This window comes from Halichoerus grypus, chromosome 6, assembly GCF_964656455.1.
Source record: "Halichoerus grypus chromosome 6, mHalGry1.hap1.1, whole genome shotgun sequence".
NCBI lineage: Eukaryota > Metazoa > Chordata > Mammalia > Carnivora > Phocidae > Halichoerus > Halichoerus grypus.
This window is the reverse complement of record NC_135717.1, coordinates 169,368,941-169,387,732: the sequence shown is the minus strand read 5'-3', so window position 1 is coordinate 169,387,732 and position 18,792 is coordinate 169,368,941. Positions and strand designations below refer to the sequence as shown.

General features: G+C 47.7%; 1 protein-coding gene across 1 annotated transcript in view; it reads left to right on the top strand.

The window, feature by feature from the left end:
- The first annotated feature begins 15 nt into the window (after positions 1-15).
- FAM227A (family with sequence similarity 227 member A) overlaps positions 16-18,792 on the top strand; it is a 73,145-nt gene continuing 54,368 nt past the window's right edge. The window contains exons 1-6 of the mRNA XM_078076635.1: positions 16-513; positions 4,056-4,290; positions 6,261-6,343; positions 12,303-12,372; positions 12,939-13,015; positions 14,440-14,586. Of these exons, the coding sequence (XP_077932761.1) occupies positions 4,149-4,290; positions 6,261-6,343; positions 12,303-12,372; positions 12,939-13,015; positions 14,440-14,586 (519 nt within the window). The 5' untranslated portion in view covers positions 16-513; positions 4,056-4,148. The remainder of the gene's footprint in view (positions 514-4,055; positions 4,291-6,260; positions 6,344-12,302; positions 12,373-12,938; positions 13,016-14,439; positions 14,587-18,792) is intronic.

Genomic DNA, 18,792 nt, shown 5'->3' with positions numbered 1-18,792 from the left:
GCGGGAGGCGGGGGTGCCCGGCGTGGTGGGGTGCACAACGGGAGCCTACGCGAGGCACCAGAAACGCTTGAGGACTGCCCTCGGTATATTAAAGAGACTCCGGAGGGGATGTCTCCTGGAGTCACTTACATTCCCCGTGCCACAGACTGGGAAGAGGAACCACAAACCCATTGGTCTGGTCTCTCCAGCCGCCTGGGGCCGTCACCGTGGTAACGGCGTCTCGCGGGCGCCGCCGGGGCTCACCACGGTTCCATTGTTGTGGGAAAGGTGGAAGTGGTGACAGCGCCTGGCGTTGCCTTGAGAACGCCAGGACTCACAGTAGCAAAATGGGCCTCTCCCCGACGCCCCTCCTCCTCTTCTTCCTCCTCCCCGACCACAAAGCAAAGGGCACCCCTTCCTGGTGCATGTGGGGGCAACAGGTGTCGGATGTCCCATCCAGGACTTTGCGGGGTCCGCTGAACGACCCGTGGCGGAGACGGCCCCAAGTTCGTCAGATTCCGCCTGTGTCTTCAGGTAAGACGTACAGACAGACGATGACCCTCCCTGCCCTCTTCCGCACACTGCCACCTCCCCACGTCCCGACACTGATCGGCTTTTACAAGCAGGAGAAACTGAGGCCCAGGGACCACTTCAAGTGGCACAGTGAGCAAGGGCAGGGAACTACTCTAGGATCAACGCCAGATCTCCTGAAGTCCTGACTGTGTATTATTGGTTCCATTTGAAAAAATAAGAAACTCAGAGCCATTCAAGGGATGTTTATTGGGTGCCTAGTGAGTGCACCAGGTCATCCATCCAATGAGAGCCAGACCCCATGGGTCTCTGGCTGCAAGTGCAATTTTCTTCCAACTACACCTCAGTGCATTGAAAAGGGGAGAATTCTATGTCCTAGAACCAAACTGCACGGTCTAACCCAGCACTATCCAATGGAAACATACAGGGGCCACATGTGTCATTTAGAATTTTCTAGTAGCCATATTTTAAAGATTAAAAAAAATAAGGTTATATTAATTTGAGCCTTTTATTTAACTCATATGTTCCAAATATTATCATTTCAACATATAATCAATGTTAACATATAATCATTTCAACATATAATCAACTGCTTCAGTTTTTAAGTTTAAATTAATTAAAATTAAAATTTCAGTTCTTCAGGCACACTAACCAGATTCCAAGGGCTCAATTTCACATGTGGTTAGTGGCTACTGTGACACACAGATCTAGCCTTTTCCTACCTGTCTACACTCGCTCCCCTCTTCTTGGATGGTATTTCCCCCGTCCCCCTTTATCTAATTAACTCCTGCTCTTCCTTCAAACCTTGACTAGATCCATACCTAATACCAGCTTATCTCACAGTACTGCAAATAATTCACAATTATTTATATAGTCATTTGATTATTGCATGTCTCCCCTGGTAGACATAAGCTCCATTAAGGAAGGGATCAAGTCTGGCTTAGCTCACCACCCTGTCCCCAGTAAGAGCACACTGCTGGCTTGTGTTGGGCACTCAGTAAATCGTCACTGAGTGGCTGAAGTTTAAACTGAACAAAAGTCTGATTCCAAAATCAGCATCGTTTTAATTTATTTAAACATTAAAATTGTTTAACGTGTTAACTTTAAACAGGGGACATTCAAATCCCAGGTGTCAGAATATGTGCAACACAAGGGCGGAATGTTTGTTATTCTTCCACTTGTCTGCCCCCAACACAGCACAGTGAGGTCCACAGGGTAGAGAGTCAGTGAAGTTCGTTTTGTCCCCCATCCTTTTTCCCTCCCCAAGGAGTGACGGTAAAGGCTTATCATGTTTCAGAGAATACCTAAAAGGGTATGATGAAAAATTCCGAAGAGAACAGAGTGTGTATTTTAAACATTTCTTTTAAGAACCATAATGATAGCCAATTCTTCCATTCGGCATGAGTAAGAATGTTAAGCTAAAGCAAGAGGCTTCTTGACAGGGGCCCCTGGGTGGCTCAGTCATTAAGCGTCTGCCTTCGGCTCAGGTCATGGTCCCAGGGTCCTCGGGCTCCCTGCTCGGCGGGAAGCCTGCTTCTCCTTCTCTCAATCCCTCTGCTTGTGTTCCCTCTCTCTCTATGTCTCTCTCTGTCAAATAAATAAATAAAAATCTTAAAAAAAAAGAGGCTTCTTGACAGAGTCGGCCTAAGCCTGCTTCTCAGAGAACATGCCATAGTCATGCTGGGGAGTGGGTGAGAGGAAAGTGAGAAGCCCTGCAATGCACCTGCCTCCTCCTTACCCTCTCCCCCTTGCCTACATAGCAAAAGGCTAGGAGCTAGAAGGAGGAAATAGTACTGACCTGGGCCTGGGACAGCCTTTCCTGCAATCCAGCTGACTTGGGACAGCCCCAAGCTTCTTCAGACTAGAAAGAAGTACGGTGAGTGAGTCTAAGATGGAATCAAATATTAGTGAGTGTACCTAATCCCTGCGAATTAACTTGCCTAATGGAGAAAGATGTGGAAGCAAATAATTCCAGTTCAGAATTATAAGTGCAGTAATGGAGAGATGAAAGCAGAATCCCGAACTTCCCAGGGGAGGGGCAGTAACTAACGGCCTGGAGTAATTCAAGAAGGTTTTCCAGGGGCGCCTGGGTGGCTCAGTCGGTTAAGCGTCTGCCTTCGGCTCAGGTCATGATCCCGGAGTCCCAGATACGAGCCCCTCATCGGGCTCTCTGCTCTGCAGGAAGCATGCTTCTCCCTCTCCCACTCCCTCTGCTTGTGTTCCCTCTCTCTCTGTCTCTTCTCTGTCAAATAAATAAATAAAATATTAAAAAAAAAAAAGGTTTTCCAAAAGAGGGGTGTCCGGGTGGCTCAGTTGGTTAAGCGTCTGACTCTTGATCCAGCTCAGGTCTTGATCTCGGGGGCCCAAGTTCAAGCCCTGGGTTGGGTTCCATGCTAGACGTGGTACCTACTTAAAAACAAAAAAACTGTTTATAAAAGAAGGTTTTCCCCAAAAGATATATCACGTGGGATGAGCGTGGAATAGAGGGAACAGCATGTGAAAAGGCATAGAGGCACGGAGCATAGCAGAGCAAGGACCAGGAGGAAGTTCAGGCAGGCAGGCCTACAGGATGTATGGCCGGGGAGAAGAGCCAGAGCAGAAGGCACGAGCACAAGAAGAGGAAAAGACAATGTGGTGAGCCCCTGGGGTAATTTTCCCACTAAACTACCTTTTCCCTCTCCTTCCATTACATATGAGCTTATTGAGGGCCGATCTGAGTCTTACTTCATTAGAACCAGGCCTGTGCCCCCGGGCTCCATCCATGGAAGAGCCACAGATGGTAGTATGAACTCCTTGCCAATAAGCAAGGACCCAGGAGAGCAGTCCAGCCAGAGTGTTCCAAAGCCAGGAGGAAGAGGAGTGAGGAGGCCAGTTTTCTGGGATGGAGTAGGAAGCCTCAGGTAGATCAGGAGCCTCATGCTGAGGAGATAGACCCAGAGTCGCAGAGTCCTAGCATCTGAGAGCTGAAAAGGGTGTTAGGAATCTAATCCAGATCTCTGACTTGGCAGATGAGTCTCAGAGAGATGGGGATTTGGTTTCCTTTCTAACTTGGAAACTGGTTTGCTGGGCGGCCTGGAGCCCTGGCCTTTTCATCACTCTCGTCTCCTTATTTTAAAAACTAGAACAATTTTCATGGGAAACAGGGCGGGGCAGGGGGAGCATCAACAGGAAAGGAAAAGTGTATATGTCTGAAATTCCTCAGAAGGGCTTGTCAGACGATGGCCTCCGTTCCCCACGGGGCACGCAGCATGTGCCTTGCCATCAGCCCCGCTTTACCAGGTGAACGTGGTTGTGTTTTCTTTTTTTTTTTTTAAAGATTTTATTTATTTATTTGACAGAGAGAGACACAGCGAGAGAAGGAACACAAGCAGGGGGAGTGGGAGAGGGAGAACAGGCTTCCCGCGGAGCAGGGAGCCCGATGCAGGGCTCGACCCCAGAACCCTGGGATCAGGACCTGAGCCGAAGGCAGACGCTTAACGACTGAGCCACCCAGGCGCCCCGTGGTTGTGTTTTCTAAGACGTTCTATGTTATCTGTGATTTCCAGGAGGCTGGTGGAACAGAGAACAAGATTGGAGTAGGAAATGGGAGGCTCTTAAGTGGAAACTTACTGTTTTGTCCTTTTACAAGAAACTGGACAATGGCTTATTTCAGGAACATGGATGTCATCAATGTCACTGCCTTGCCAGTGGTGCCCGTGGATGAGCACCTGACTGTCTCCCTTGGGACACGGGATGCGGTGAAAAATGCCCTGAGGAAGAGTCTGGAGGACAACCCACCCTGTATCCTTCTTTGGTGCCGTCTACAATCCAGGCCAAGTGCACCTGCCACAGAGGGGTAACCAGCGCCTGCGTCTGTGACTCGCACGATCAGCTCCTTTCCTTCTGTGCTCGTTAAGTTTTTTCAGTTAGTTGAGCCCTACCTATCCTCTAAAAGAACCTGTGAGACTGTGACAGATTGTTTGATTTGAGTTTATTTTTCTAGGATAATCAGGGCCCCAGAGGAAGAAGTACGGGAAACATTTGTTGAAAGAATGGGGAAGAAGATGAAAAAAAAAAGCTCATTTTTTTTTCCATTGTCTCATTCTTTCTCTTCTGTCTTCCAAAGAATTATAGATAGCAACTAAGAAGTCCCGGTGTAGCGCTCTGCCCCCAGGTAAGTGAGCTGAAGACCCAACTTAGTTGTTGGTGTTCTCACTCCAGCTGACCTCGCCTCTTCTCATCACCTGCCCCACCTTCTGCTTGGGCTCAGAGTTTGCCCTTTCTGGCATCTGCCCCCCCGCCCCCGCCCCGGGCTCTTCCAGCATCTGACTTCTCTAGCCCTGCCTTCATTGATCCACATCTCACTTCTGACTCTGAACTCTCTGCCAGGGACCCTCAGAAGCCCATCTCTGGAGGACCTTAGAGCTCATCCGGCAAATAACCCTCTCGGGTTATAAATAACCCCAGGTCGTCTCGTCTCATCAAGAGCTCATTGACCTTCGAGTCCTGCTGCTGCATGTGTCCCTCTACATCGCCTCCTCTTCTGCACCTCTCAGGGACCCTTCTCGAGATGAGCACAAGCGATCCCATCAGGATCTGCTTCAGGGACTCACTTTCCCAGGCCTTTTTCTAATGTCCCCTCTTTCTTCTTAATCCCTCACTCATCTCAACCTAACTAACCCATTTCACTTCCTGTGATTTGTCATGTCCCTCCTTGGCATCTTCATTTGTCAAGTATCCTCCATCTGTAAGAACTCTTGAGGGTAATGGAAATAAGAGTGAACCCTGCTTTATGTGGAGGCAGTGAGGAGTGATAGGATTATGGGGCTTCTACAAAAGATATATCCTAGACTAATTGAGGCCAAGACAGAAAGAAACGCAAGCACAGAGAGGGTAACAAGAGGGGCCCTTGAGCTGAGCAGAGACTTCAACAGTGATAAACAAGGTCGAGATACCCTCTGACCCAGTCATCCCTCACCTGAAAATCTCCCTTGAAGGAATTATCCAAAATACGGAAACAGCTCTCTGACTATGTGCATCACGGCATTATTTTTAATTGTAAGAAATTATGAACAACTGAAATATTCAATAGCCATGAGCAGTTAAGTGCGTTAAGGTGCATTCTCTAAATGCATTCATAATGCCATTTAAAATATTACGAGGATTGGGGCGCCTGGGTGGCTCAGTAGTTAAGCGTCTGCCTTTGGCTCAGGTCATGATCCCAGGGTCCTGGGATCAAGCCCCGCATTGGGCTCCCTGCTGGGCGGGAGGCCTGCTTCTCCCTCTCCTACTCCCCCTGCTTGTGTTCCCTCTCTCGTGTGTCTCTCTGTCAAATAAATAAATACAATCTTTAAAAAAAAATAAATATATAAAATATTATTAGGATTATTTAGCTTTATGGAAAATGATCATAATAACGAGTGGAAGAGAAGTCAGAGTCCTAAAGTAGACATTCACTGAGACGATAATTATGTAAAAAGGTATGTATATAAAAAATACTGGAAGGAAATCTCCCCAAATCCTAACAGAAGTTGTTAGTGTGGTAGCATAATGGATGATTCCTTTTATATTTTCTAAGGTGTCTAGGATATGGTTAATTTTCATTTAGAATTCATAAAGCAACTCATTTAAAACGATAAAAGAAGTGTGAATGTTTGTAAAGAAAATAGTTAAGTAGAGAGACAGCTCAGAAAGAGAGTGAGCTAGGCTAGCCTGCCCCATGCCTATGTGATCAGTACCCAGAGTGTTTCCTTAGCAGACCCCCCTCCCAGGCTGCCTTATTGGCTCCATACACCGGGTGAACCAAAGGATTGCTGAGCTCGATCTGAGTCCCAGCCTGTTGGCCAACAGCCTGGTGAGTTATGGGTGCTGAGACGAGGCTTCCCGGCAGGAAGGGCTCTGGGGGCTCCCCCATTTATTTGAAAGCACATTTGCACAATAGAGATCTCAAAGATATTTTATTACTTAGCCAACTTAATTTTTTTGGAGCAGTTTTAGGTCCACAGCAAAATTGAGCTGAAAGTACAGAGTTCCCACATACCCCTGTCCCAACGCATGGGCAAGATCCCCATCACCACAGTGGTACATTTGTTACAATTGATGAACCTGCATGGACACATCATTATCACCCGAAAGTCGTCATTTACATTAGGGTTCTCTCTTGGTGCTGTACATTCTGTGTGGAGAAATGTGTAATGACATATATTCACCTTTGTAGTATCGTACAGAAGAGTCTCACTGCCCTAAAAATCCTCTGTGCTCCTCCTCTTCACCCCCGCCGACTCCTCACCACACCTGAACTTTCTGCTGTCTCCATAGTTTTACCTTTTCAGAATGACCTAGAGTTAGAACCCTACAGTACGCTGGCTTCTTTCACTTAGTAATAGGCATTTAAGGTTCCGCCATGTCTTTTCATGGCTTGATAGCTCATTTCTTTTTGGCACTGAATAATATTCCTTTCTCTGGATGCACCACAGTTTATTTACCTGTTCACCTCTTGTTTGCTTCCAAGTTTTGGCAATTATACACAAGGCTGCTGTGAACATCTATGTGCAGGGTTTTGTGTGGACATATATTTTCAGTTCATTTGGGTAAATAATGAGGAGCGCGATTCCCGGACCATCTGGTAAGAGTATGTTGAGTTTTGTAAGAAACCACCAAACTGTCTCCCAAAGTGGCTGCACCACTTTGCATTCCCAGCAGCCACGAATAAGAGCTCCTGTTGCTCCCCATCCTCACCAGCATTTGGTGTTGTCAGCATGCTGGATCTTGGCCATTCTAATCAGTATATAGCGATATCTCCTTGTCGTTTGAATTTGCAATTCTCTAATGACATGTGCTATTGAACATCTTTTCATATGCCTGCTTACCATCTGTCAATCTTCTTAGGAGGGGTGCAAGTCTTTGCCCCATTTTTTGATTGAGTTGTTTGTTTTCTTATGGTTGGGTTTTAAGAATTCTTTGCATATTTGGGGGAACAGCCCTTTACCAGATGTGTCTTTTGCAAATATTTTCTGCCAGTTCACTCCGATTAAATCTCCTAACCCCACCCCCCTCGGCAGCTTGCTTTCCACCAAGTTCCTCTGTCCCCGGGGCCCTGAGCTGGTGATTGTCTCCACAGGTTTCAGCTTCACCCTCTCCCCCAACTTTTCTAGCGCTGACTTTAGGGGTCAGTTCATCTCTTGAGTCCATCTTTTTGTTTTGTTTTGTTTTGTTTTGTTTTGTTTTAATTTAAATGGCAAGGGATGCATGTTTATTCTAAAATACTCAAACTGGGGCGCCTGGATGGCTCAGTTGGTTGAATGTCCAAGGTCCAGGTCATGATCTCAGGGTCGTGTGATTGAGCCCCACATTGAGCTTGGCGCTCAGCGTGGAGTCTGTTTGGGATTCTCTCTCTCTCTCTCTCTCCCTCTTCCTGCACCCCTACCCCCTGCTCACGCGCTCTCTTTCTCTAAAAAATAAAAAATAATTTTTGTTTATTTATTTATTTTTAAAGATTTTTATTTATTTATTTGACAGAGAGAGAGATACCGCGAGAGAGGGAACACAAGCAGGGGGAGTGGGAGAGGGAGAAGCAGGCTTCCCGCTGAGCAGGGAGCCCGATGCGGGGCTCGATCCCAGGACCCTGGGATCATGACCCGAGCCGAAGGCAGACGCTTAACGACTGAGCCACCCAGGCACCCCCCAAAAAATAAATACTTTTTAAATAAATAAATAGATAAATAAATAACTCAAACCATCTACGAGTATATAAGTAAACTGTGCAAGTCATTTCACTCCTAGCCCTATTTTCCTCCTTAGAGGTGACCATAATTAATTGCTTGGTGTGTATCCTTCCAGAAGTTTTTTTATACATTTAAAAATGTAGAACACATATATTTAGGGTTATTGTTTTCTTTTTTTAATGTGAGTAGGGTCATACCATAAATACTGTTTTTTAACCTGCTTTGGTTTTTTTTTCTTATTCATTTACTTTTAGCATAAATATCTCTTGGAGATTCTTCAAAGTCAGTACTGTTGACCTGCCCCATTCTTTTTGTGGCTGCATAATATTCTATACGTTGGATGTGGCATAATTAATTCAACTATTCCATTTTGATAAATATTTGAGTGGTATTTTCATCAGAGTGAACATGTGAATATTTCTGTATATGTATCTTGGGGTTCATTTGCAAGTATTTCTGCAGGTAGAGTCCTAGAATTGAAATTTCAGATTTTGGTAAATAGTCAAATTGTCTTTCCCAGAGGTTAAGCTGTTGTTTACTCCTGCAGCAATGAGACCACTAGTTTCAGTCGCCCTCCCCCAGCAATTGAATTGTGAGTAAAGGCAAAAAACACACACACACCCGCTATTTGGAGTGATTGCGTGGACATTAAGCAACCTTGTGTGTGCATGTGCGCGTATCTGTGGGAGAGGGCAGAGCCCTAGAGGCATAGGCTCCAGAGTGAGATTGTCCAACTTTAAATTCCTGCTCTGTTGTTTTCTCGCCTTGTGACATTAGGCAAATTATTTAACCTTTGTGAATCTCTGTTTTCTAGAAAATGAGGATAAGAGTCATAAAGTATCTCCCTCACGGGGCTGTTGGAAGAATTAGAGGAGTTAAAACTCACAAAGACCCTTAAATCAGGGCAGAGAAGAGTGCCTGGCTCACAGGAGGGACATTCTATATGTACAAACGTGTAGGAGAAAAGTCTGGAAGGATACACACAGTCAATGGGGTCAGGTCTGGAAAGGGGGGTGGGATGGACGAGTAAAACCGTTTTTTACTCTAAATACTTCTGTAGTGTTTGGGTATTTTACAACAGAAATGTATTTGTATGTCAATTCTGTGTTTTTTGTTTTTTTTAATAATTTTAAAAAGCAGGAAAGAGAATGTTTTGCTCCCAGAAGCAGGATCCGGTGGCTTTTCAAGATTGCCCAGCCTTGGCATATCTCCTCAGGTGCTCTCCATTGCTAGTCAGAACCAGGAAGGGACTGGCCCGAGCAACCTCGGGTCCTCCTATGACCTGGAGGAAGGGACCCCTTGCCTGTCCTTCCTGTTCTCTGCCCAAGCAGCTGGTCAGCTCTGTCGGGTCTGCCTTCTGCCCCTGGAGCCCATCCCAGGCTACCCTGCCCAATCTCTGTTGGCTACAGTTCACCCTGCCCTCTATTCACCAGGCGTGACCACTTCTCCTGAGTCAGCACCTTGGCCAGACTGGTTTCTCCAGCCTCCATGCTGCCCTGCCGGCTGGCATCTAGCACGGAGCCTGGTGCTTAAGAAGTACTTTATAATGCATACTAATAAATGAGTAAGCCCCAAATCCTCCTCCCCGCATCCCACATGACCATGTCCTATTTCTGTTCCCTCTTCCATGCCCTAAGTGTGGGTTTCCCTCATCTCTGGCCATGAACCTTGCTTAGCTCTCCTTTCCAGCCTTCCTCCCTTCTGCTCTCTGCCTGTAGCTCATTACTGTGGAAAGGCCTTCCCCGCATCCTCCACCCCAGGACTAGCGTAGGTGCTTCTCCTGGGCACACGTCTGGCATCCTGTCCCTCCCCACGGCAGCACCCATCACCTCATAATCACTGGCTTCTCCCCACTAATCCTCGAGCCCTTGGAAGGCAGGGATGGCATTCACTGCTCACCGCTGCATCCTTGACATGGGCGTGGCGTTGGCCTTTAGCAGGTGCTCAGGAAATACTTGTGGAATGAATGATAATGGTTGCAAATTCTAGCTTCTCTCCTGTACTTCAGCCTCATAGTCCCAGCTACCTGGAGCAATGACACTGAGACCTAACTGATCATCAGACTCCCCTGGGAGGTTTTTAAAAACTAAAAGTGACGGGTGCCTTGGTGGCTCAGTCGGTTAAGCATCTGCCTTTAGCTCGGGTCATGATCTTGGGGTCCTGGGATCAAGTCCTGCGTTGGGCTCCCTGCTCAGCGGGGAGTCTGCTTCTCCCTCTTCCTCTGCCCTCCGCCCTACTCATGCTCCCTCTCTCTCTCTCATTCTCTCAAATAAAATTAAAAAAAAAAACTAAAAGTGGGGCGCCTGGGTGGTTCAGTTGGTTAAGCGTCTGCCTTCGGCTCAGGTCATAATCCCAGGGTCCTGGGATCGAGCCCCACATCGGGCTCCTGGCTCAGCAAGGAGCCTGCTTCTCCCTCTCCCTCTGCCTCTCTCCCTACTCATTCTCTCTCTCTGTCTCTGTATCTCTGTGTCTCAAATGAATAAATAAAATCTTTAAAAAAACAAACAAACAAAAAACTAAAAGTGAAAAGAGCATCACACAGGACTATGTGTTTTGTGCGCTCTCATTTGAACAGGATTTCTCTGGAAGGCTATGCAAGAACTAAGGGTGTTGGGGGGCCAGGGGGGTTAGGCGGGAGACTTTTGACTCTACTATTTGATTTTGTACCTTGTAAAATATTTACTTGTTTTTAAAATTTAAATAGAGAACTATTCAGGAGCCTTGGTAAATAAACAGTTCATGACCCAAGGCAGATGTCAGGAATGAGCTTCTCTAATGAACTGGTCTATCTGAATAATTCCCCAGCCATGCTGGTCATCAGCCAGGTTTGGGAGTTGACTTCCCACTTGTAGGTACTGCTGTCATCGCAAATGCAAACAGCCCCGTGCTGGTCTCCTCATTTCCCCCTAAAACTTGCTTTTCTTCCGGTGTTCATCTATCCTGCCTGCTCTGTGTGCAAATCTTGTCCATCCTTCCAAGGCCCACACAATATTGGCCACGGTGGCATCCTGATAAGGCTCAGAGACATTGCTGTTTGCTACATTGGTGTATATCCATCCAATTCATTCATCATGCTTTCTCTTGGACTACTTTTTTTGGAGTAACAGCGTTGACAGCCTTACCAATGTGACCCCTTTCCCCATCTACATACACCCGCACACATGCCGATTTCAGATACGGTGATGGGAAGCTGGAGGGGCATTTCACAGTGTATCAAGTGCAACAGACAGATGCCTCATCATGTCCCCCAACACTCATGTCCCACCTCTTCTGGGCAGTCCTCTGAGACTGCTCCAACTTACACTACTCTCATTTGTTCGAATCCCAAACGCAGCAGTTTAGGACTTAATTGGCCCATGTATGCTGATGTGACTGTCCAAATAGATTGTAAATTCCTAAGGGCAAGAGCGCAGAGTCCTAATTCTTCCTTAACTTTATTATCCAAGAACAGTGCTGGGCTCATGGTTGATAATCAGTATAACTTGTTGGGTCACTGACATTCATTTTTTCTTTCCTTGTCTTTCCTCAAGAAGGGATTAGGGGTGGGGGGAGTCAGAGATCAAGAGAAATCTCTTGAGAAGTCAAGGGTATGGTGATTAATAATAATAATAATTACCCTTTATTGAGCAGCTCCTATCTGATAGCAGCCTCTGTGCTAGAGTTTTAAGATGCATTCAACACTTTATATCTGATCCTTACAAGGACCCGAGAAGGTAGGTATCATTGCCCCCCTACAGAGAGTCTGAACAATAGCTTTTAACCTGCGGAGCTTGATTGGAACCCCATTCCAAATCCTGTACCCCTCAGAGGTGTAGATAAGAGGGGGCATAGCCAGGAAGAGGGGCAGCGTGAGAGAGGGCAGGGGTGGGGGAGTGTATTGGTGGTGACACTGGGGGGTGGGGGGGTGAGGTCAGTGACACCAACGATCACTGAGGCCCTAGCACCTACGGGGAAGACAGCAAGATGTGCCACCGACTTTTCTCCAGGCCTTTTGCACACCAACAGGAGAAGTGGCCTGGTCTCTGACCCCCCATTCCCCTCCAAGATCTAATGAATCCTTAATGCCCCTTTTCTTTTTGGTTTTTGAAGGCAATTGAGAGATTCGAGTTGGAGAAGAAGGCTTTGAGAGAGAAAAGTCACGACGGCCCAGGAGACAGAGGCAAAAATCCTTTCTCATAGCCTTGCTGGTGTTTTTGCGGGGTTCGGCTTTCGTTAGTTTCTCAAATGCAGTTAAGCAGGAATCCAGCGTTTCAGCTGGGGATGTTTTTGTCCTCCTCTGAAGGAGCCTCATGTCTGAGTTGCTAGCATTGGGCAAGTTAGGAGGAGAGGACAGCACACTTAGAGACGGCCTGCTATGTGGCGCACTGCTCCACAGCTCTTAACTCGGACTCCCTTGTTAGATCTTCCTAATGTCCCCACCTGTGGGCTATGTGCCACTGAATCCAGTTTACAGATGAAGGAACAGCTTGTCTGCAGTGGGTCCTGGATTCGGGTCCCAGCCTGCCTTCACAGCCCAGGCTCTGTCTGCTCCTGCTGGGGCAAGGAGTCTAACCCATCAGGAGGGGAATCTTAGTGAGTCAGCAGCAGGTGGGGTCCGGTGAGCCTACCAGTGTGGCCGGCATCTGGCAGCTCAGGCCCAGTGAAAAACCACAGCTATAATTACCGCACAGCAGGGGACAGACCCCACAGTTACTCACATCCTGTTTCTCTTCCATTCTTCTGCAGACAAGAGTCAAAGCAAATCAGAGTATACTTGCAGAGGCTCAGAATCCAGGAATGTCAGATCTTTCATTTTTAAAAGGGTAAGGGATCTATTGCAGGGTCTCTTTCTGACTGGTTTCTGCTGGGCACGAAATTATATTTTAGTCCTGGGGGGGCACGCTTGGCACCTGCCTGGTGATGGTGCAGGAAAACCTCAGGGTGCCCCTTTTTAGAGGATCTTAAGGTATCTTAATAATGCAGGAATTTCTCATACCACCCTCAAAGGGGTAGAATGAGGGGTGTTCCAGAGGCCATTTGTCTGTTTATTTGTAGAGCGTTCAAAGGTGGTTCCTCTTAGAAACAGTAAGTTCAGAGTGGGCTCATGTGAGCCCTGGTGCTGCCCCGCTCCAAGAGACCCGTTCACACCGTGGTGCACGTATGTCCGTCACTTGGATGCCGCAGGAAGCTGACAGTCAGGAGTAGGTCAATGGCCTGTCCAGCATCGTGCACCTGGCTGATGGGCAGAGCCCCCGCCAGCCGCCCATGGCCAGGCTGGCTTCTGCCTCTGCAGCAGCAATCTGGCCCCACCTCGAAGCCACCCAGTGAAGATTCTCCCAAGCTGGCTCTTTCAACTACCCAGGTCATATATATTCAAACCTTTAAATGCCAGAGCACACAAAACCATCTGTTATTGTTACGTTTTCACTTCTCAGCCTAGGAAATTTCCACGCAGCACAAAGCCCGATGCTCGAGAGTGGGTCAGAAGTGCCAGACTACCTCTGTTGGGGGCCGAGCAGATGTGAATGCCCTGCCCAAGGTGGCCCAGCTAGTCAGTGGTGGCGCTGACCTCGGGCCCAGGTTGTCTGAGTCAGGGTCAGAGCAGTTCATCAGGGAGTTCTGCCGATGCCAAGGCCATAGCCCTGTTAGAAAGTCGCTCAGTCCCTCAGAACCTTTCCAGTAGGTGCCTTGGGTGATGGTGATCGGTTTCCTCTTTCCAATTTTCTGTATTTTCACATTTTTGATAGTTATTATATTGCCTCTTTCTGAAATTATTTCTAAATAAATAAGCCTAAAAGGGAAGAAACTATATGCTCCAAATCATTAATAATGGTAATATTATTTGGAGGTCATCAGTGAGTAGTTAATTAAATGATAGCACATCTCCTTAACAGGCTCTATTATCCGAAGCGATAAATTTGAAGACAGTGTAGCAATGTGGAAAATCTAAAGTGGAGAAAGCAGGGCCTAAAGAGTGTGTGTGTGTGTGTTTATGTTTTGTAAAGTGAGTGAAGTTGCACATACCTATTTATATACAGGTGCTCAAAGCCTAAAATGGAAGATAGAAATAACACAAACAGGAATTTGGGAAGAGGTGCTGGGGTCATGAATGCACCCCCATTTTTTTTCTTCGGTGTTTTCGAAGATGTTTATATCGTCTTCGTGATGGAAAAGGGAAGATATCCTAGTATTAGTTTTAAACTGTCAAATGACGGACCTCGTTTCCATACTCTGCTTTTTGTTTCAGAAAATAGCCCATAAAGATCTGCTGGCGGAGCTATACCAGTACACGCCGTCTAACAGCCCTGCACCAAACAGGCTTCCAAACGGGGTGAACTTCTGTGACATGGTGGGCAACGTGGTCCGGGCTGAGAGAAACCCCCTTAGTGGCAAGGTGAGGAAAGACAGTGGGCAGTTCACTGGTACGCCCAGCTCCGTGAGGCCCGCCGTGGGCCCGGCTTTGTAGCAACCCGTGTGGCAGGCACACGCACTGTCCCTGTTTTTTTTGGTTTTTTTTAAAGATTTTATTTTATTTATTTGACACAGAGAGAGAACGTGAGAGAGGGAACACAAGCAGGGGCAGAGCGAGAGGGAGAAGCAGGCTTCCCGCTGAGCAGGGAGCCCGATGCGGGGCTCGATCCCAGGACCCTGGGACCATGACCTGAGCCGAAGGCAGACGCTTAACGACTGAGCCACCCAGGCGCCCCGTCCCTGTTTTATACCCCAAGAAACGGAGCCAGCGTCACTACGTACGTCACCCAAGGCCACACAGTTTGCAAGTGACTGAACCAAGATTAGAACCCAAGCCCACACGTTACCTCCGAAACCTAGATTCTTCCTCACAGAGGACTGGTTTCCAGACTGTCTTTTTTTTTTTTTTTTTTTTTTAAAGATTTTGTTTATTTATTTGACAGAGAGAGACACAGTGAGAGCAGGAACACAAGCAGGGGGAGTGGGAGAGGGAGAAGCAGGCCTCCCGCGGAGCAGGGAGCCCGATGCGGGGCTCGATCCCAGGACCCCGGGATCATGACCTGAGCTGAAGGCAGACGTTTAACGACTGAGCCAGCCAGGCGCCCCTGGTTTCCAGACTGTCTTGATCAGGTATCCTAGCAGCAAGAAATTTTGAGCATGCGCCCTGAGGATGTATGTTTCTTTATATATGATATACATGCTCTGTCGTCAATAGCTACGTCGTATGTTAATAATCTTAATTTCTTGGTTTTTTTAAATTAGACATTAATTAGGGGCACCTGGGTGGCTCAGTCGGTTAAGCATCTGCCATCGGCTCAGGTCATGATTCCAGGGTCCTGGGATCGAGCCCCGCATCGGGCTCCCTGCTCAGCGGGGAGCCTACTTCTCCCTCTCCCTCTGCCTGCCGCTCCCCCGTGCTTGTGTTCTCTATCTCTCTGTGTGTCAAATAAATAAATAAAATCTTTATAAAAAAAAGAAAGTAAATAAATTAGACATTAATTAGAATTTTCCTCCCACACCCCTTGGTACCCCTTGGGGTGAATTACCACTTGGAGCGCAGTGCACTGGGTTCCTTAGGAAGCAGGGTGGGGGCATTCGGAGGCCCAGAACAGGTGTGAGACAGCACTGGCCACTGGGGGTGGGGACGAGTGTAAGGAGGTGTGGGGAGGGGAGGAAGCCCGGGAAATGGGATCTGTAACCCTACAGCTGTGCCTCAGTGCCCTTCACGATTGTTCACTAACTGGTGTGTCCCCTTGGCTCCTAACTAGTCACCCCACTGTTCCCGGGCCCCAGCTTCTTAGTCTTAACTACCTGCGCTTCCCACTGCTGCTTCAAACCCCTCACTCCCCCATCTCTCTCTCTCTCCTCCTCTCCCTCCCTCTGTCCCTCTGTCCCTTTCCCTCCCTCCTTTTCTCTCCCCGCCCCTTCCTTCACCCCCTCCTCTCTTCTTCACCTGTTCTCCCTGCTGCCTTCTCTCCAGCGCTGCCTCTAAGTCAGTCCCATCTGTCTCTTTCCTCGGTGTCTGGCATTCAGACTTCCTAAGAGTGATGATCTGTTCAGGCCAGTCACTGCCCAGCATGGTGATGGTGTTTGCTGGAGTTCCAGTGCCTGGGTCCAGCGTGGGCTGCAGTCAGCAAGTGGACAGCTGCCTTTGACCAGGCAGTGGTGGCTCTGGGGTCGGGTACCTGATCCCCTGCTGTCCTCAGCCAGCGTGGAGGTGGAGGAGTGGCCGGCACTCAGAGCATCACATTTGCCCCAGACAATGTAAAAAGATGTTCCTTGCATGGTCATGTATGATAGCAAGGACCTGGAAAGTAGCTCTCTGGGCTCTAGTTTCTTCTATAAAATACGGATTCGAGTAGTCTCTACCTAGAGGTGTTATTGTAAAATTAAATACCATAAGGATCTTATTTAAGTGTATAAAAAGCACTTAGTGGGCACCAGGGTGGCTCTGTCGATTAATCGTCCAACTCTTGGTTTCGGCTCAGGTCTTGATCTCTGGGTCCCGGGATGGAGCCCCTTGTCGGGCTCCACGCTCAGCTGGAGTCTGCTTGTCCCTCTGCGTGCCTCACCCCCCGCCCCGCTCACAAGCGCGCACACACACACTCTCTCTAAAATAAATAAATAAATCTTTTTAAAAAATGAAAAGCACTTGGCACAGTGCTTAGTAAGTCATGAGTTCTCAAAAAATGGTAGTGTCTATTATCAGCATTTTTATTTTATTTTATTTTATTTTATTTTATTTTTTTAAAGATTTTATTTATTTATTTGAGAGAGAGAATGAGAGAGAGCACATGAGAGGGGGGAGGGTCAGAGGGAGAAGCAGACTCCCTGCCGAGCAGGGAGCCCGATGCAGGACTCGATCCAGGGACTCCAGGATCATGACCTGAGCTGAAGGCAGTTGCTTAACCAACTGAGCCACCCAGGCGCCCTATTATCAGCATTTTTAGAAATAGTTTAAGGATGATTAATAGAAGGCCAGCTCAGTCATTTTGGGTACATATATCGTGGACTACTTAGCCATTGAAACGAGTGTTTATAAAAAGTGCATTTTGCTATGCTGTGATGTTAAATGAAAAATATCAGTATATAAAACTCTACAATATGATATTCCATAAGTACACACACGGGAAAATCTGGGGATGAAACCATACATAGATATTACCAATGTTCGCTGAGTGATAAGGCTATAGCTTTTTCTTCCTCCTTTTTCTGTACTTTAAAAAGAAGAAAGGGGCGCCCGGCTGGCTCAGTCAGAAGAGCATGCGAGTCTTGATCTTGGGGTCGTGAGTTCAAATCCCACAAGGGGCGTAGAGATTACTTAAATAAATAACAAACTTTTAAAATAAAGAAATAAATAGAAGAAAGACTTGAGAACAAATAGATTGTATGTTTCATGGATCTGCTGTCCCTGCATGACCGTCCTGCCCCCTGGCACAACCACACGCACTCATGTTCCATCTGCAAGGTGGCTAGCCCCAAGGACAGTGACCACTGTTATTTAATGTCCCATTTTGGAGGGCCCATGAGGAATGTTCTCCTTAGACCTTAATCCCCCAGAAAACCTGTGCATCTCCTGGCATGCTTTTCGTCTTATAACTAATGCTTCTAACTAATGCTTTTCTTCAGCTCCCAGGAAACTCAAGGCAATTTGTGTCTTACAGTTATTTTTATTTTTATTTTTTAAAGATTTTATTTTATTGTTTCTTTAAAGTTTTATTTATTGAAGGAATCTCTACACCCAACATGGGGGCTCCAACTCACAACCCCGAGACCAAGAGTCTCACGCTCCACTGACTGAGCCAGCCGGGTGCCCCTGTGTCGTACCTTTAAAAGGACCCTCTTCCATCCTGCTCAGGGCCATCACAAGCCCTTCCCTGCCTCCTCACACCCTCTCCTCTGTCACCTTCTCCCCCTCTCTTGGCAGCCCAATTGCCTCTGCTTCAGAGAATCTGGAGGCCATCGCTAGACCATGAGCTCCACGAGGATCAAAGGCCTGTCTCCCTTGTTCAGTGGTGGGCGCCAGCCTGGCACTGAGCCTCACCTGGGACGTGAAGAGCTGCCCACGCTTGCTGCCCTCACTTCTCACTGCCGCCCTCTTTCAGTGCTGCTGCAGCCTGCCCCGTTCCTGTCCCTGGACGTGGCCCGAGTCCATCCACCCTTCGCTCTCACAGGGCCAAATCCAAAGGGTGTGTTCTGTCGTTACTTTAGACGACCTCTCTGTGGAACTGACCCAGAGGACGACTCCCTGCACTCAGAAGTTCTGTCCTTCCTTGGTTTCTGTGGTAGCTCCTCCATCTACTCAAGCAGCACACTTGGGTCTTCCAAGCCCACGTTCTTTAGGACCCCTGCCTCTGCTCTGTCTTCTCCCTCTGCACAGACTCATGGGGACAGTGGAGGGTGGACAGGAGTCATCTTCTCCCCACACAAGGCTCCCCACCGTGCTCCCAACTCCCATATTCTGAGCTGTGCTCCCGACTCCCATATTCCTCCACCACCGGCCCTGCTGGCTCTGACTTCTCAGACTCATCAGACCTGCTTCTCCTCCTGTCTTGAAAACCACAGCCTTCCGCCGGAGCATCAGCCAGTCTCCTCCCTGGCCCGCGCCCCTGCATCCGATCCATCACTG